The sequence below is a fragment of the Antedon bifida genome, chromosome 6 (assembly GCF_963402885.1).
Source record: "Antedon bifida chromosome 6, ecAntBifi1.1, whole genome shotgun sequence".
NCBI classification, from domain to species: Eukaryota; Metazoa; Echinodermata; class Crinoidea; order Comatulida; family Antedonidae; genus Antedon; species Antedon bifida.
This window is the reverse complement of record NC_136231.1, coordinates 494,185-513,308: the sequence shown is the minus strand read 5'-3', so window position 1 is coordinate 513,308 and position 19,124 is coordinate 494,185. Positions and strand designations below refer to the sequence as shown.

Genomic DNA, 19,124 nt, shown 5'->3' with positions numbered 1-19,124 from the left:
CTATCATTGGTGATGAGAAAGTGTGCGATGTTTAATTATTTCGGCCCATCATATTTCAAGATACAGATACGCAAGACGGGAAAGATGAACGAATATACCTACTCTAAACTATACATTGGTATGTAATGCAAATGAAAGCTACAATTCAATATAATCATCTGTAGTATAAATATTAGAATATCTATAATGTGCAATGCAAATGTCAGTAATTTGGTCTGGCGACCTCTATAGTTTGTAAGATATTAATCAAGAGGATAACTTCTCGCGTAAGTATATCGTTTGATTTATTTTCAAAGTAACATTATATGAAAAAATGTCGTCTAGGAGTAGGAGATCATTCATCATTATAACCTAACAAAAATCTATTAGAATAAGTTCTTTTTTCTTCACTTTCAGGAAAAGTTTAAAGAATATAACCAGATATGAAAAAAATCTTTTTAAGAAACAGAGTTTAATTTATTCTTCTTGATAACAAACATAATACTAAATGAACATGAACTATTTTTGGTGCGTCCCGATGAAAAGAAAAATTAACATTTTAAAATGAAAATAAACTTGTGTTGTTTGTTACACACACATGGCCGTAAGGCATACACAAATTAATAAAATTAGACAAAAGTACTACTACTAAACTTCACAAATTAACCAAATTACGTCAGATAGTTTTGTTTCATTTAACAATAAATCTGGAAAAATAAGCTACTTATAGGCCCTACTCTCAGTCTGGAAGGCCTCATTTATTAAATGTAGACACAATAATAACATGTGTAGAAACATTTTTTAAGGTAAGATATAAATTAGGTTCCTGGATACTTTGGAATTACTTATTGTAGGTTATAAAAACGGAACTGCCCTAGATCTTCCATTATATTTCAGTACGTTGATTGGTTTGCGTGGGCGTTTTACTACAACACACTATTGTTTTTTTTACGGTCAAATCGCGTTGGACCGCAGCCAAATAAAACGGTTTGTTTACTCATGTGACCTAACCAGCCTCGATTTCACTTCATAAACATTATGGCGAACGGTATGTAGCGGGGAAAGTAGCGTGCGCGAAAAAGAGAATGGGTTGGGTTTGCTCCTAGCCTGTACAGTGGAAAAAAGATAGGATATTTTGTTGTTTACCAACAGTTGAAGGGCTGTTTATAATGGTCGATGCAGACATGTACATAGAGGAAACGAATCAAAGTTTCACTCCGTTTACACCCAGCGTAGATCACATTGCCTATCTGAACGATGATGTGGACTTCCCCTTCATTCACAGGGTTGACTCTGCAGAAATTATCTATCAACCACGGAGGAAGAAGGCTAAAATGGTTGGTAAATATCTGATGGGTGATGTGCTTGGGGAAGGTTCTTACGGTAAAGTAAAAGAAGTATTAGATTCTGAGACATTGTGCAGGCGAGCCGTTAAAATTTTGAAAAGAAGAAAATTAAGAAAAATTCCAAATGGAGATCAAAATGTACAGAGGTAGGCCTATAGAAATCAAATATTTTTTTTTAATTGTTACTGAATCCATCATTCCAATATAAAGTTGAAAATATTATTACTGTGAAATATTGATTTAATAAATATAATTTTGTTGTATTTTATTATTATTATTTTTTTGTTTTGAATAGTTTCTTTCAGCGTGCAGTAGGTGTATGTACAGTAGGTGTATGTATGGAAATATCCTATTCCTATTGAACAATTTGCTTTTGTGTAAAAAAGCAATTCTTGTAAAAACCAAAATACAGTACAACATGCAAATAACTTTCCCACATGAGTGGTTTTATTGATTTCTAAAGAAATGTTGTTGATCAAAGCAGACATTTTCAATAAAGAAACCCACCTGCCCCTCCCACTCACTTCCATTCTTAGCATAATTTATAATCTGTTATGAATATTCTAGTCACATGCATCCCCAAATGGGTAACCAGCGGCCTTTCACCCCTCTGAATCCGTTGTTAGCTCTCTTTTTGCAATGATTATTGATTTTTCCAGTAATCATGATGAATCAGCTGACTTGCCATATTCACCTTTCCTTACTCCTTCAGAATCTGTCTAGCTCTTTTTTTGCATTGATTGTGGACTTTTTGACACATCAAGGGGTGTACCAACAAGTCGTCTCGCCTCATCCTCCTACTCTCCCTCTCTCCCCTCCTTACTCCCCCTCCCTCCTCTCCTTATTCCTCCTCACACAATCATCCTACTACTCTCCATTCCTCTCCTCCTTACTTCCCCTCCCTCCTTAATCCAGCATCTGCCTTTAGCACTTTCAATTTATTAATCAATTGTCTTTTTTCACCTATCAAATGAGATGAAACGTCCATGTTGCATGAGCATATTCTGGAACAGAACAACTTTTATATTTATCCTATTGCAGTAAAATAAAATATCTTGGAGTCCATTAAACGTTTGAACCAAATCTATTTTAGCTGTAGATGATTGCAGTAGATAGCTTAATTTCCGTCATTACCAGCTTATCATAAATTTATTAAAGTGCTGACATCAATAAAATGTTATTACATACAAATAGATTTTGCTTTTTTATAGATTTCCTTTTTAAGTAACTATTTATACAGTACTGTATACTTAGCTTAAAGTTTTAAGGGAAATTGTTGTTTTAGTTTGTAATTATATTATAAAAGAAAACTGAACTATATTAATTATGCAATCTGGGGTGTCACTCATACATACTGTACTTCCTGGTTTCATCATTATTTATCTTTATAACATAGTTTAATTATGTGATGAATAAATGTATTCATTCATATTCATTATTTTTGCTAATAACTGGCAAATATAAGGAGAAATAATATTTGTTTTGATACAAATAGTTGTCAGTGTTTATTGTTTGAATATTACACAAAATATAAAAATGAAGCATGTCATTTTGGGAACAGACATTTCTATCTAGAATTTCACACCCCTTTAAAAAAACCCAATAATATCTGTAAGTACACTAAAATAAAATAAAAATATTGCATAAAATATCATATGTAATATCCTTATGGTACAGCAAACAGTGAATTTTAATACGTATGGCATCCATTTTAAATTATATAAATTATTGGTACATGCCACGTCCATTTATACTGTATTTAAAAATGACTCGATATTTGAATTTTTAGTTACTAGACTACCGGACTAATTAATTGTAGGAAGTTAGTTTGACTAGCCTAAAGCAATTTTTACTAGACTTTGTATACCGGACTAGTGTGAGCCTAGATTTAAGTCTAAACAGATCCATGTGTAAGCACCTCATATCTGGTAGAATGGAAGTGTGTTCAATGAACCGTATCCATCACTAAAAGTAGTACAGTATGTGAATCACTGAATTTACATTTACGTTTCTTTAAAGTAAAAATGAGATTGTTTAAAAAATATATAGTTTACAACAAAAACTTGTAAAAGTTTTTCTAAATTACAGTATTTTTTTAGCTATTCTTATTCTGTATGTACTTATAATTGAATAATAATTTCGTGTATGAATTATTTTTTCAGTTAAATCTCAAAATATCTTTTGGTGGTGTATCACAATTGTCATGAAATATGATAATAATTTTTTTCATAATGTTTACATACCATTACTAATATTTCTCCATGGTCAAACTGATATAATGTATTTAAATGCCAACTGTTAAACGCTGAGGTTACTGACATTATATTATTACAAGTCATGTGACAAGCCCTGGGGGTAAATTGTGCAGCCAACGAGAAAACTTAACTATTTTGCTGACCCAGTTAAAACAGTCAATATTTATTAGAAAGGATGTTTCTTATCATTGAAACTCAAGATTGTATTCCGCATGATTTTCACCTATCGATAACACATAAACCTGTTACATAATCCATTTACGAAAACATTTATTGATTTTAAAGACCTTTTCTTGTAAAGCTTTCTTAGGTAATACTGTACTCAATTTAACATTTATTAATGTTAATTTTTCATGTTTATATGCTTCCTCCTACCTAGTAGAGTAGGCACTGGATCCTAGAATTGTCACTAAACATAGTTCATGGCCTAGCCAAACTCTAGATCATCAATGGCCCATGTTCCTACATAAATGTAATCTTGCAAAGTCTATTTAAAAATATTTGTCTTTGTACTGTTTTACTATCATCAGTATCCCATAAAATCTATGCTAATCTTTATAGCATCCACTGTTCAGTAGACATTGCATGCTACTCTACTACATTAATGGAATAAGCTAGCTACTGTAAGGTTGTATTTCCACTATGTGAATTTATTTGTACGATTTGTACATTTACGCGGAGAAAAACAATAATGCTACCCTTTTATTATTTTCTGCTACAAGGGCTGAACTTTTTATTTCAATAACTCTCAATAATAAAGTACATTATTAGTAGGCCCTATAGATACGATAAGATAATAAGATTTATAAAGCGCACATATCCACAAAGTGCTCAAGAAGAAATGTTTACAAATCATGATCAAGAACTTTAATATTATTAACCTGGCCTTGTTTAATTGATAATAGAATTATCAATCATGCTATGATATGATATTTAATAAGCAAATATACATAGGAGAGAACTGACCTGTTGTGTAAACAATAACACTGGCTTTCTTGCAATGTTGTTGTTGTGTTTATTATCTCAATTTGGCCCCTGGATCAGGTTACCTCCTCATTTTGGCCCCTGGATCAGGTTACCTCATTGTCTTGTACAGGATACTACTGCTATTACATCCTTTTGTATACACAGCCAACCCTGGGTTTTTGTATGTTGTGTTTAAAGGTATTTCAAACATGATATGAAACATTGCCTATTTTAATTCATATTCTTTTTAATTATTTACCAATTTCAAACCAAAAGAAGGCAGTTTATCCAATAGACTACTGTACCATACCATTGTGGGTGGTTTCTGTAATGTTATGTGGTTCTTCAAAATATTTTATTTTTAATATTTAAATCATTCATTTTTTAAACCGATCCAGCAGCCATAAAGAAGTCCCTCATTGCCATTACTCTCTAGTTTACTGTACAGTAATTACATAAAATACTTTCACAATTTCACACATTAAGTCTATTTCGTGCCTAGCTTACCTGGATAAACCGACAATAGCCTGTGCTCTCCAGAGGGAGGGCTTAGATACATGCCCTCATGTGGGTATGTTGGAACTTTTTACTTTCGTATCTAAGCCCTTCCTCTGGAGAGCATGGGCTATTGTTGGTTTATCCAGGTAAGCTAGCACTCATCATAGTCTACTAACACCACTATTGGTTTGTGTAGTTTATTTGTAGTCTTGGTGATCATGTCTTTCTCAGGCTCTGATCTCTAGTTATCCAAAATAAGAAAGAGATACTTTATTTCATATAAAAAATATATAAATCTTCAGTGATTTGTAATAGAGTTGGTTTTTAATTATTTATAAAGTTAATTATTTTTCCATCGTTCAAATATCCAAAATATTCAGTATCAAATTTCAGTATATTTAAATGTTTTGCAATGCACACCTGTAAATGATACAGAATTTTAAAAATTACTAAAACAAAAGTTGACAGCTGAACGAATGTTGATAAATAATTAATATTTTTATTTTATTTTTACATTGCAAAAGCGAATTTAATAATTTGCAAGAAATTTGTAGGTACTGTACTGTTTATCAAAACAAAATCAATGTTTCAATATCTAATCTGTATTGAGGTTCTGTTTTGCTTATCATCAGTATTAGTTAATGGCTGAGCAGTTAAGATAGTTTAACCTTAACTGATGATATTGGTAAGGGTTTGAGGTTCACTCACTCCATGGTTCTGGTATGTGTATGTTTGTGTATACTTTAAAGAACCTGAACATCTTTCAAGACGAGTTCAAAGAGATGGGGCTACTACTATCTTGAGAGGGAGACCACTATTGGCTGCAATGACGTGATGTGACCCTAGGGAGAAGCATGTAGTTGAAAAGTGCAAACCACGTCCACATTTGTATAATAGGCCATGAGATTTTATGATAAGGCGCAATAAACATATTATATATGTACTCTGATGCAATGCCTACCAATAAAACATAAAAAGTAAACATATCAATTGGTTTTAAGAGTGAAAAGAAAGGGCAGTCATTGGTTGTTGGAAGCCAGTCTTTCGAAACAGATATTCATATTTTTTATGTAATAAACTTTCAACTTGTCATTCAAGAAGCATTTTATCTTAAGTTTCATATTCCTGCCGGTCTCGGATATTTAATATTTAATAATAGTAACTAATATCATACAGTTCGTATTCATACTACATAGTGATGAAAGATCACACACCTGAAGTCCAGAAACCTGAGTGGACACCCTACAATATACAGCAGGATCTCAAAAACCTCTCTCCCAAATTTTATAGAAGTTCACATGCATTCTTTCTTGCAATAGTGTACGCAGACTTTTTTAGAACATATAATAGTTCTAAACAAAAAAGAAAGGGTGGGAACAACCGGTAGCTAGTACATCTCACCGATGCATGTCCGGAAATTAGGTACGTTCCTATAGGTAGTTTCCTGGCTTATACTTCGAAAGATTTTGACTAGATTAGGAAAGCTTAAGTTATCTCTTTTCCAAGCCTTCCTTGGTATCATTTTATATTTCAAATTGCTATTGAATTGAGAAGCTCCTGTACAGTAAACCCATTAATTGCTTTTCAATGACTTCCTTTTCAATGACTTCCTGAATAACTATGCAGTTATTAAGGTACAAGAAAACTGATTTAATCAATTCTTGCTATTATCTGTCAGAGCATTATGACTGTTTATGAATTATCAACAGTCAGAGAATAATGGATGCTTATACATTATTATTTAACTAGCTAAAATTACAAATGGTTGCTTTTTTTTTACTTTCATTTAATGTGCATAATGACCATCCAGACAGGTTGTTTATTGTGATGACCATATTGTAGGGAATTTGCATATGCTCACATTGATAATTTTTGGGATGGGATTATATCTCAGGGTGGGATTATTACCGAGTAAATGCGAGTCACATGGATGATTTTTGAGATGGGATTACGTATATGTCAGGGTGAGTCAGTATAGTTAGTAAGATTAATTACTTATTAATCAATTGACGTAATGATCAATTGAATAATCAATAAAAAAATCATCGTTAATATCATCGTTTTATTTTTATATACTCTTTTTGATTATTTTCTGAGCCTTTATACAGAAAACTGACTGTTTTTATAAATAATTGTTCTTCATATTATGATTTTAATTATTTAATAAGAATATTAATATACTAAAAAATATTTATTAACAATTTCTCATCTATTTAAACTATTCAGTTTTAGTAAATTATAATATGCAACAGACCACCAGTAAGATGCTACACTGTAGATTTATATTATAATATTATTAGTATTCTCTACTGTAGAAAGAATGTAATTATGAATGACTGCTTATTTGCATTGTATTTTTAAAATGTCAATTTTTAGATTTGAATGTGTTCTAAATGTCATTTCTCAGTATCACCAATTACCCTTTGGAAACAAATGCACTGATATGTGTTTCCTTGGTAACATGTTTTAAATAATGTAGAACCAGCTCAGACACCTTGTATCCTATGGGAGTGATTGCTACACTGTTCTGGCCTCACATTCATCAAATCATGCTTCCTAGAGTATCTGGCACACCTGAATTAAGCGGTGTAAAATGTGCCCTACATTCTTTATTACCAACACAATAGCATTTCAACCAGTTATAATCAAATATTCCGTCAAAGTTAATTCTGTCACATTAAATTCGAAAGCTCTTAATATTTTAGATTTAATATGTTAACAGCGATTACAGGTACCATAGTGTTAATATTGATAGATACGTTAATAATACATATTAATAATACTGCATTGTATGTACAGAAACAAGAGCAAGTTTGAAGAGTTGCAACCAGTGAAAGGAGTAAAAACATAAAAGGATCAAGAATCAAAAAGATTCGTCTTTAGTTTTGACGTACGTCCTAAAATTATAAAATAATTAAAAAGTGATCCAAAATTAAGATCCTGGTCCATATTGCCTCCAAAATCCACTGGCCTGTACTATGAAATGTTGCTGTTTAAGACATCCTGTAATTGGCCATGGCTGTTGGATGAAGAATTGAAAAAAAAAAACACAAACAAATATCTCAAAAATATAACTTCCTAGGCAGGAATGGTAACCAACCGAAAACGTCATTCTAAAACCTTTTTACCTGAGTCATTTGTCGTATTCGATTTAGACTTTCACCATTGAGTACAGTTTTTCCGTTGAGTACTTCTTTAACGGAGTATTTTGAGCGTTGAGATTGTTCTTAACGAAAAAGCTTTCGTTGTCAACGTTTTCTATTCGAATGACTTTCTGTTGAGCACAAATTTACAATTCGAATACAAAAAGTACTCAACGAATCTTTACGTTGACAACGAAAGTTCCCAATCGAATACAACAATTATCATTCCTAGAACCATCGTTTACACTTCCTAGAGGGGGAACGAGCGAAGCGAGTTCACCCTCTAGTTAATAGAGGGTGAATGGAACTTATACTGTTCAATATAACTTAGATATTTAACGACATGTGGTACAAAATTAACCAATCAGGTGTGTTATAATGTATGTACTTGTAATTGTATTTTTAACTTTCTTCTCTAGTATGACCTCTGTTAACCCTTATAAATCAGCATTCTGTACTTGTGCTTTCCTACAGTATCTTTGACATTTTACAGTATAATTTTTCTCCTTAAAATTTGATTATGTAAGTCAGTATAGCTACACTACAAAAATGCCCAAAGCATACACAATTTGCACTTTCCTACTCTTGTTGAATGTTAAATAATGAATTAATCAATGTCTGAATGGGAATCATCTAACTGATCTTCTAAACTTGCGACCTTTTTATAATTTCAATCCTACCCACCTGCTTTATATATCTATTATGAAGCTTTATAAATATAGATTCTGTTGACACTTGCATACTCCATGGTAAAAACTCTTGAAACTTGAAATGTCTAATTAGATAATTCTGTACTATAGAGAGTAGTGTATTTAATGAATTTTCTACTTTTCGAGTTATATCGTTCTTCAGGAAGAATAGGCTATTGTTGGTTTTTCAGGTATACAGCACTCATAGACTGCCAACACCACTTTTGATTTGTGTGTAAATGATTTCTATATTTCCCTTAAATTTGTGAATTTCTGTTCATACTTCAGTTTTTAAATCTATGAACTCTTAGATTGATATTACACTCATTTGAAACATATGCCGGTGTTTCATCAGCTAGGCCTAAGCCCATAGTAAGTGTGGTTAGAACATGAACGCTGACTCATTACATGAGGATTATGTTTGGCATGGTCCGACAATTACTGTAATTCTATTTGATTACTAATATATTATATTATGGTGAAGTTGTCTTTGTTCTAGAAAAAAGTACCACAAACCACTAAATCCTAGAATAGATAGTTTTAAAACATTCACCAACAATTCTTTCCTCAAAGCTTAGTCTGTAACAGCTGATTTTTTATTTTTGTTTTATTTTTATTTCATCATCACCCTAAAGTGACCATACGTCACCATTAACATGGTTGAAAGACATAAAATATAATTATAATATATGCAAAAATCAACATTAGACAAAAATTGATGACGGAAACAAGCAATTATAATAAAAGAATAAACAAAAAATCAACAGAACCATCAACTTTTCACAGTGAGTGGTATAACTTAGGCAGACGATTAACAAAACCATTTTAGTAATATTCCCCTTGATATAGAAAATAAAGCTGGATTACGCAATTAATATAATTAGGATAATAAATAATAAATAATAATAAATAGGAAAATTCAATGCAAAAATGATGAAATGTCAATTTAGCAATGGATGTTTTTTTATTTTAAAATTTATCACATTACTATTTTTTTGCTCTGCTTTTTCATATTTGTAATATTATATTATGATTTATTTGTTGCCAGGTCTGAAAAGAAATATGTTTATGTGTATTTTAAATTTAAAATGAAAATTAAAGTAATTTTGAATTAGCTAATTATTTATAAGGCATTTTATAATAGAGTGGGCGAACAGATACCAACAATAAACTGGCAGTCAGAACGAGAGTCAATTTATTATTCACAGGAAATAAAAATAAAATTAACTGGATATAAAAAAATGTATAATAATGTAATATTTTTGTAGTATGAAAAGTAACAATTTTATTATGTAAACAAGTAATATAATAATAAATGAAATCATAGTCATATTTTACTGTATGTCAAATTTATTTATATATTATATTTATTCTTTATTTCTTTACTGGGTGACCTCTTTAGTCAAAGACTGGTCTCCCTAAGAGAGTGGCAGTGGCTGTGTGTGTAGCCTACTACTCTAGTAGTACATCGGGGTATCCCCTACTCATCTTGATAGATGTACAGTACTAGGTTCTTTAAATTGCACATGAGCTAAATGTGTACACTGGACCTACGGTACGGTCCAGAAGAAGACTACTTTACCACCAGAACCATGTTAAATTGTACAGTATGTATTTAGTGTCATTGAGATGTAGTGTGTTTTTGGAGATGATGACCATTGGAAATCATTAGTTTAATTTTGATTAGCATTGAGGATAGAAGTATCAAGCAATCATGTTGTAATTATAGATACTGGAGTCTTTCATGGTCATCTAGAAACACAACCAGTCCTTACTTTGCAATCAATCAACAGAACAAGAATTTAATTTACAACATAATTTAGTTTAGCGCCGGGAGAATTTTTGTTCGCAATTAACATAGCTTTACTATATTCACATATCAATTTTTCATTTAAACAATTTGTTTTTGTGTCAGGGACTCGAATAAAATATTTGTAGATTAAAGCTATTAAAAATAAATATTACATTATTCAACAGTTCAGTATTAAGGGTCTTTCACACCTGTTCCGGCACGGTTCCGGTCCGGCGAATCGAACATCAATGTTTCGTTTTATGCGCCAATCAATATGCGCGTAGCCGCGTGAAAACGAAACATTGACGTTCGATTGGACCCTTTATACCGGTTACCTGAACCAGAACCAGTTGTCCATTTCAAGTTAAATATTGATATAATGTGTGTTTATAATTATGCACACATTTTTCTTACTTATTTCTGTTGACATCATTTGTGAAAATAGGAATTTTTTAATTAAGCAATGGAACTGATATATGTAATCATTAATACTCGTTTGTTTATGGTTGTCCAGTGTAGATGAAATACACGCTGCTGTGAACTGTGATTGTGAAATTGTCGCAGCAAGCTGGTAGTTCTCACTGGTCAGCAATCTGTTGATGACGTTGAATATGATTATATTAATGGCAAAAATTATGGTCACGTAATGTTCTCTGTCTGTGAGGAGGAGTGTGACATATTAAATGAATTAATGCATATTATTACATGTTTTTTATTGAATTGGTGAATATGTAGGCAAATCGTAATATTTTATATCTCTGGCCTTTACAGATTATATTATATTATAATAGTATAGTATGTGTTTCTCAATGATTTAAGTCTATCATTTGTGCTGAATTATCATTGAAATAAATGTTATAAATTTAAGTGGCAAAGGCAAATAATCTGATGAAACATTTTTCTGGGTTGTTTGCATATACTGTCTGTGACTTGTATATAAGCCCATCCTAGGATATATCCCTCTCCCAAATATGGACCATATTGCTCAATATAATTTTTTTTTAAATAGAGTTAAAAATATTATACAATCATGAATTGTTGAAATTATACCGGTTGCATAATATTTGTATAATCATTATTTTGAAATTTATTTGGAAGTTGCTAAGGAAAAGGAGTTTATTTATTTACACTGTGTTCAACAAAACCTGTTTATTTCTCACATCGCAAGGCCATGGCACTTTACACCAAACAATAGTCTGGTTTTAAGTTAGGATCCTTAATAATACATAGTACACACTATACCAGAAATAAGTCTAAAACTTTGGTAGTGGTTTAAAAATAATAGTGGGCTAGTGAGTGGGTGGCCGACTGGTTAGGATAGTGGAACCATAATTACGCATTGACAAGGTTTTCGAGGCTCACTCACTCCATGGTTCTGGTGGTAGAACGAGTCTTCTCGGATAAGGACTATAAACCGTCGGTCCAGTGTACACATCCAGCTCATGTGCACTTTAAAGAACCTAGTACATCTTTCGAGACGAGTAGGGGGTTACCCCGGTGTACTAGTAGATCACAGCCACTGATCATAACTGGTTCCTTGGGGAAACCAGTCTTTGACAGAAGAGTCGCCCAGTATAAGTAAATAATAACAAACAAACTATTTGTTTAAAATCTTCAAATGCTGCAAGGCCGTCTGACAAATATTCTGGAGACAAATAAAGTTAACTTTATTCCATAAAAATCATTACTTTTCTTCCCTCTAAATTATTAGGTTTACTGTATGTTTGAAGAGTAGCCTGCTGTACATGAATATTTGCTGCTAATGCTAATTTGAAATATGATTGAACGAGTGACTAGCATTACGTTAAAATTACATTCCATTCATACATACTGAAATCCATAACAGTAAATAATACTGCGATTCATAATGGGAAAGACAGCCAATTTCCATGGAATCTTAGTAGTAATACTAAGTGTTATTTCCTTTTCCTCTTGGAGTAGTTCCAGCAATGGGAATAAACAATGGTTACCATTTACATTAAATACACATTGTTATTGTTTAATCATTTAGCATGGAGTATGTATTTTTGTGCTTTTTACATTTTCTTTTGATTGTTCAGCACTTAGAGACACCCTGCATGTTGCGCTATATAAATTGAACATTAAAATTATTATGTATTCATCTATTTGTTTTTGTGTTTTTTTTCACAGAGAAATCAAATTACTACGTCGATTGCACCATATAAACGTTATCCACCTAGTAGATGTTCTTCACAATGAGGAGAAACAAAAAATATATCCTTTTTACTGCTTTATTATTAATAAATTTTAATGTGGGACTGTAAAGTGTAACATTTACCACATTATATGTATTGAGTTGGATTTAAAATCTTTATGTAGTAAAGCTGAGTTCCGTATTCATTCTGAGCTGAGGGAGCTGTAAGGCTGTGCATAATGTGTTAGGGTGACCAGTTCCTTTCCACACTACCTTGCCCTTCCTAAAATACTATTTTCCAACCATTTACTCATTTACAATAGACTGCGAGTCGTTGTACATTATATTAAATATTTGTATCCAATTTTACTATATTTTATCAAAAGATTCTTAAGGGATCAAACCTGAAAGCTTTTCCATACAATATATAATATAATATGTTATCAACTATTGCAGCAGAAAAAAGAAAAATCTGATTTAGTGTTTACTCTAGTTTTCAGTGTTGTAGATGTTCTAGATTGTCTGTCTACTGATATCAACAACTCCTGTTCATTCAGTTTGATCATGCTTTTGTATGGAACGGTATTCATAAATCTTTATTGCTATTAATCCACTATTACAATGGAGAAAAATTGATCCATGCCACACTAAGCATGTTTATTATTATTTACCCTCCATTACTATTGATTTCATGCTTGTAATGTATACTACTTAACTGGGTTTCCTCTTTATCGTATGAGTATTAATCCCTCTCTAATTTAGGATAAATTTGAACATACTGTAAGTCTGTGGTAAATCTATTGTTAACACAATCCAGTAATATAATCCCACCCCTGCAATTTTGCCAAATTTTGTAATCTGGGACTATACTCAATCGTATCACGGTATATTGAATAAATTGTTGATTTATTAAAACCACTTTATTAACACAAATGTTTTTTATACGAAGTAAAGCAAATATTTATTGCCGTGTACTAGTACTGTATATCTTGCAGAAATCGTTTCCACTTTCGTCACGTTAATTGCCTCCCACTCTAATCCCATCTGCAAATCTATAACAATTATAGTAGCAACATTTGCTGCCAGATATTGGGAAGCCAATAAAATGATAATTCTTCCGATATATCCCATTATCATGTCTATGACTGGTAAGCTTGTACAATTTACAACAATCATCTCATAATGCAATTTGTAAAATCACAAGGTTATAAACATATTAAAAATATTATGTATAAACTTTACTGAATATAGCAAAACCTTTTTTGTCAATGTTTCTGTTGCTTTAGGGCTGGTTTAATTTTTTTGGTCATCACCAATAATTTTAATTGTCAAATCTATAACAAATAACCTCCGTGGCGGAGATAATCATTAGTAATGTCATCTAGTTAGGTAGGCCATACAGTAAAACCTGTCCTTTAGGTTATCCCTATTCTGGCGAAACCTCTATTAAGGGGACACCTTTGTATTAACTGAACAAGGAGAAATTTATGTATTGACCAACCCCTATTCATAGGGCATTTCTTGGGTCCAAAAGGGGTTCTACTTTATTGCATCTTGACAGTAATAGTAGGCTGTGACAAGTTTGATATCTAGAATATATATGCTGCAATAAATAGCCCTATCCAAATGACAGTTCAGTAATATTTTGTGTTGTTTTTTCCTTAATGATTCATACGTATATAGTTATGGAATATTGTGTAGGTAACATTCAAGAGCTTTTGGAAAGTTCAGGTAATAAGAGGCTACCAATATGGCAGGCACATGGGTGAGTAAGATATTGTTTTCTAATGTAACTTTGCTGGTGAGAATGGCCATTTCATTAATGATTTCTAAGGCCTTTCCTGCATTCTTTTCAAAGTACTGTAAGATCTTGTTTTCCTTCTTTAACTTGTAGCCTACCATTAGTATTATCTTCATCAAGATCATCAACAACACCATTACAGGAACATCATCATCTTCTTATTAATGTTTCGTCATCATCACAAAAAAGTGTGATGTGCCCAAATATGGTAGTAGTATGTTCAAATATGGTAGTGATATGACATCACCATATCTATATATGGGCACATCACATAAAGTTTGATAGTGTAGACAGGGCTGTACAGGCCTGTGGACCTGTACTAAATCGAACATTAGATATTATCAGGACTGAACTATCTACATAATTTTCTTATGGCTTTGACTTGTCATCCTTCATTAATACACTTCAGTCTAATCACCATTGTCCTAATTAAGTATATTTAAATACTAACTGACAGTATGTTTTATAACCAAGAATACATGCATATTAGACTTTTAACCTATCTGTATTATTATTCATTCAGGTATTTTGTACAGTTAGTTGATGGACTAGACTATTTACATAGCAGGGGTATAATTCACAAGGATATAAAACCAGGCAATCTTTTGTTGACCACCGACGGAACCTTGAAAATAACTGATTTTGGTGTGGCTGAAGTAAGTTATTATTTATAAAATATGTCATATTTTTTATAAACATGGTTATATATATAAAATAAATAATAGGCTATATGTAAAAATATTTATGTGGAAATGCCTTCTCGGAAATAAACACCTTTGTTATAAAAATAAAGAAACTATTATGCAATGTATATTTTGCTTAGTTTGTTTTTCTGCTTTTTATTTCCTTATACAGTCTTTTTAGACAAAAGACTTTCCGCAAATTGCAAATAACTTGTGTGTGGTACAATTTAAATTTCTAGTTGATGGAGCTGAATGAATAGTGATCTGCTTAATACAATGTCCATACATTCACATAATGTGTTATTTTTGTAGGCCTTAGACCAGTTTACTAAGGATGATACATGTCGTACCAGTCAGGGATCCCCTGCTTTTCAACCACCAGAGATTGCGAATGGCAATGAGTTTTTCTCTGGATTTAAAGTAGATATCTGGTCATCTGGAATCACATTGTAAGCATATCCCTAACATATTATATCCACAAGCTACACTGTGTCTGTTTTAAGAGAAGTTTATTTTCAACAAATGACAATTTAAAGAATGTATATATGCCAGTTTAAGATACAGTTAGGTTTTTCTGACTATAAACTTTGCATGTGCAGAAGCCTAGTGTTTCAGTTATAATAAACTATGGTTTATTAAGAGCCCTAATTTTAGGAAACCCTAATGTTCCAATTTAAAGATGTTTTAAAAGGTTTTTGTGTTTTGTATTTACTGCTGCCTTCAATGACTACCCATATATGTGTTTACAAATCTTAACAAAAGTAATGTGTGATAAGAATTACCTATAGTCAGGTGTAAAAGCCAAGTTCAACACTTAAAATCTTGTCAAAATCATTTGTTTTAATTTACAATGAGCTCTTGTTAAAAATGTTTGTACAGTAAAACTATGTAAAATAAGAAATGGATACTCAAAATAAAACTTTTAATGACATGCAATGCCTCAATTATATTTCTTACAAATGAAATAAAATGTTATATTAAAGACACTATTTCTTAAGATAAAATCTTGTGGTTATTGCAGTCATACAATGGAAAATGCCTCTAATAAAGGGGCCATTTCTAGTCCAGTTAAATACAAAATGTAGCTAGCATTTTATTTACTATTCTGACCAAAACTGAACATTTTGTTTTTTTCTCACAGGTTCAACATTACGACTGGTCAGTACCCATTCGCTGGTGACAATATCTATAAACTATTTGAAAATATTGGAAAAGGGAATTTCACTGTTCCTGAGGACACTGGACAACCACTGACCACTCTATTAAATGGTAGGTCAAGTACTTAATAAATACATACATTGTTTTTAATGAATACACCTATGTGTATGTTATCTGATTAGTTGATTACATATCACATGCTGTGTATTATTTAGGTTCATCCTCATGTTAGGGTGTATGTTGGGATTTTTCTAAACATTTAGTAGGTAGGTCTATGAATATTGCACAATCAAAAACCAACACGTAAGGGTGTGCAGTCTATATTGGCTCTATTCCACGGCCTCGGCATTCTATTCAATATCAAAACTGTGACTTAATAAAAGTTTATTTGAACAATATGTGTGTTATGAAACAGATGAATGTCCTAGTCCATCTTTCAACTCAAGATATTCTGTTCATTGCACTCATAACCATTACATATAATTTTAGCTTGAAACGATAACCTTTACCTTTTATCATAGGAATGTTAGAAAAAGATCCAGATGACCGGTTTCCACTTGATAGGATAAAGCAACATCCGTAAGTATTGACTATAATTTTTCAATATAATAATGTTTATTATTTTGTATGTAGGACACAGGCCTTGGCAGTCACAGAGTGTAGCCCCTGACCATTTACACAAAGCGCGTCTGTGTAAATTGGCCTACTATTACATGGTTATTACTGAATTCCTATATACAGAGACTTTGTTTTGTTTACCACTATAGGGTTTTACTATGACATGGTCATTATTTAATTACTATGCCTATTATATACAGAGACTTTTTTTTGTCACTAGATGGGTGTTAAAGAAGCACCCAAAAGATGGTGCTGAAGTATGTCTGGGACCATTGCATGAATCAAATGACCCCCTGAGGAGTATGACGGTTGTCCCCTATTTGGAAAATCTGCACAACCCCTGTGAGTCAGAAGAGAGTATGGAAGAAGAAATTTATTATGAAGATAGCAAGATTGTCCAGTTTACTCATCCAGGTCCGTATAGAACTTCACATGTTGATCAAGGTAAGTGAGTACTTTACATATTATATATTATATTGTGTGCACTGTTGAAAAATATGAAATCGAAAGTCAATGTTTCGTTTTTTTTACCACGCTCCACATGAAAACGAAACATTGACGTCTGATTTGGCGGCGCCTGACCAAACCATGCCGGAACAAGTGGGAAAGACACTTAAGAGAAGGGAAGGAAGTAGACATGCAGTTTGTGTAATACTTCTCACTTGGAGAGCACATTATATTTTGTCATGGTTGATTCATTTTAGCTGCATAAATATCAGGTCAAATGTCAAAGATTTTAAATAGCTGGTAATTAATTGGTTAATTAATATTTAGTAGTGTAGTTTCTTTCATTGCTACTCAATAATATGTATCATTACACTTACAGTGGAGGACAAGGTACCTGAGGAGGAACCTGCAGTCCCGCAGGTGAAAGAACCGAAGAAGAAGCTGTCTCGGTCAAGAAAACTCAGTGGCAACTGCAAGCAACAATAGGCTCCAGGTCTCGGCAATCAGTAGTTACTATGCCTAGGCAAACAACGCTCATACTCTGCAAGCAACAATAGGCTCCAGGTCTCAGCAATCGGTAGTTACTATTCCTAGGCAAACGGCACTCATACTCTGCAAGCAGTGATAGGCTGCAATAAAGAGTTTTAGTAAATAGTAGTAGTTCTAGGCCTAGGCAGATGTTGGTCTTGGTCTGAGCAAGCAAACGGTCCAGGTCATCTAAGGACAACAAGAGGCCAGATTGGGGAGTAGCAATACATAGTCATAAAGTATGCTAGTAGCATCTCTGTAATATATTGTATATAGTATAAATTGGAAATGGAGGAAGGTGTGTGTGAGAGAAAAGAAAATGCAGTTCATTGTTGTATGCGAGAAATGTGTGAGAAATAGATTCATTATTTGTGGCATTGATACCTAAACATGTGATTGCAGCCATTCCTGTTTTTAATAGTATTTTCAAAGTAATTTTTAAATAATTGTAAGTTATACAAAATATCCGATAATTTGAGATACCTTTTATCATAGTTAATATTTCCATACTCAGTCAGCTGTAGCTTATTAACTTAAGTTGAGTTTAGATGTGCATGCAGATGAGGAGACTTTAGTCAATAACAAACCAAAAATATAAAAAAAATATTAATATGGATACTAGGAAGGACCTTTTATGCTTGAAACTATTATCGGAAATTATCTAAATTCAATAATATTTTGAATTCTTGTAATTTACTTAGCCTTTGTCTCTAGGTTTGAATTTGTAAACAAAGGCAAAAAAACACAGTTACTGTAGATTAAATAATTATTTTTGTTTCCTCACCGATTTTCCCATCAACATATAAAATGTATAATTGTTTGCAAATGTTTGGTTTTAAACCGTGTTCTGTGTTATATATAGAAGTTTATTTGAAAAGAGATTTAAAAAAGATTAACTATAATTTATAAATGATGATAAAAATATTTATTATGAATATTTGTTATGAGTTTATAATATCTTTAACATTATCATTATGAATTAATATTCATATTGTATATTAGATTACATTTATTTTCCCAATTAAAGTTATAATGAATATTCATTACCTAGCAAATGTTGAATATT

General features: G+C 32.0%; 1 protein-coding gene across 1 annotated transcript; it reads left to right on the top strand.

Moving 5' to 3' along the window:
• Positions 1-1,027: 1,027 nt before the first annotated feature.
• On the top strand, positions 1,028-18,915 carry LOC144844194 (serine/threonine-protein kinase STK11-like). Its single transcript, XM_078700954.1, has 10 exons — positions 1,028-1,471; positions 12,820-12,903; positions 14,499-14,588; positions 15,148-15,280; positions 15,620-15,756; positions 16,449-16,576; positions 16,987-17,044; positions 17,304-17,527; positions 17,910-18,023; positions 18,095-18,915. The coding sequence occupies exons 1-9, from the start codon at positions 1,149-1,151 to the stop codon at positions 18,014-18,016; spliced, it is 1,284 nt and encodes a 427-aa protein (XP_078557080.1). The 5' UTR covers positions 1,028-1,148; the 3' UTR covers positions 18,017-18,023; positions 18,095-18,915.
• The last annotated feature ends 209 nt before the right edge of the window (positions 18,916-19,124 follow it).

Bases quoted from the DNA above. Each gene is read 5' to 3' on its own strand.
- LOC144844194 (XM_078700954.1), top strand. From the start codon at position 1,149: ATGGTCGATGCAGACATGTACATAGAGGAAACGAATCAAAGTTTCACT. The intron at 12,904-14,498 runs ATATCCTTTTTA...AATGATTCATAC, and splicing joins AATGAGGAGAAACAAAAAAT to GTATATAGTTATGGAATATT. The intron at 14,589-15,147 runs GTGAGTAAGATA...TTATTCATTCAG, and splicing joins CCAATATGGCAGGCACATGG to GTATTTTGTACAGTTAGTTG.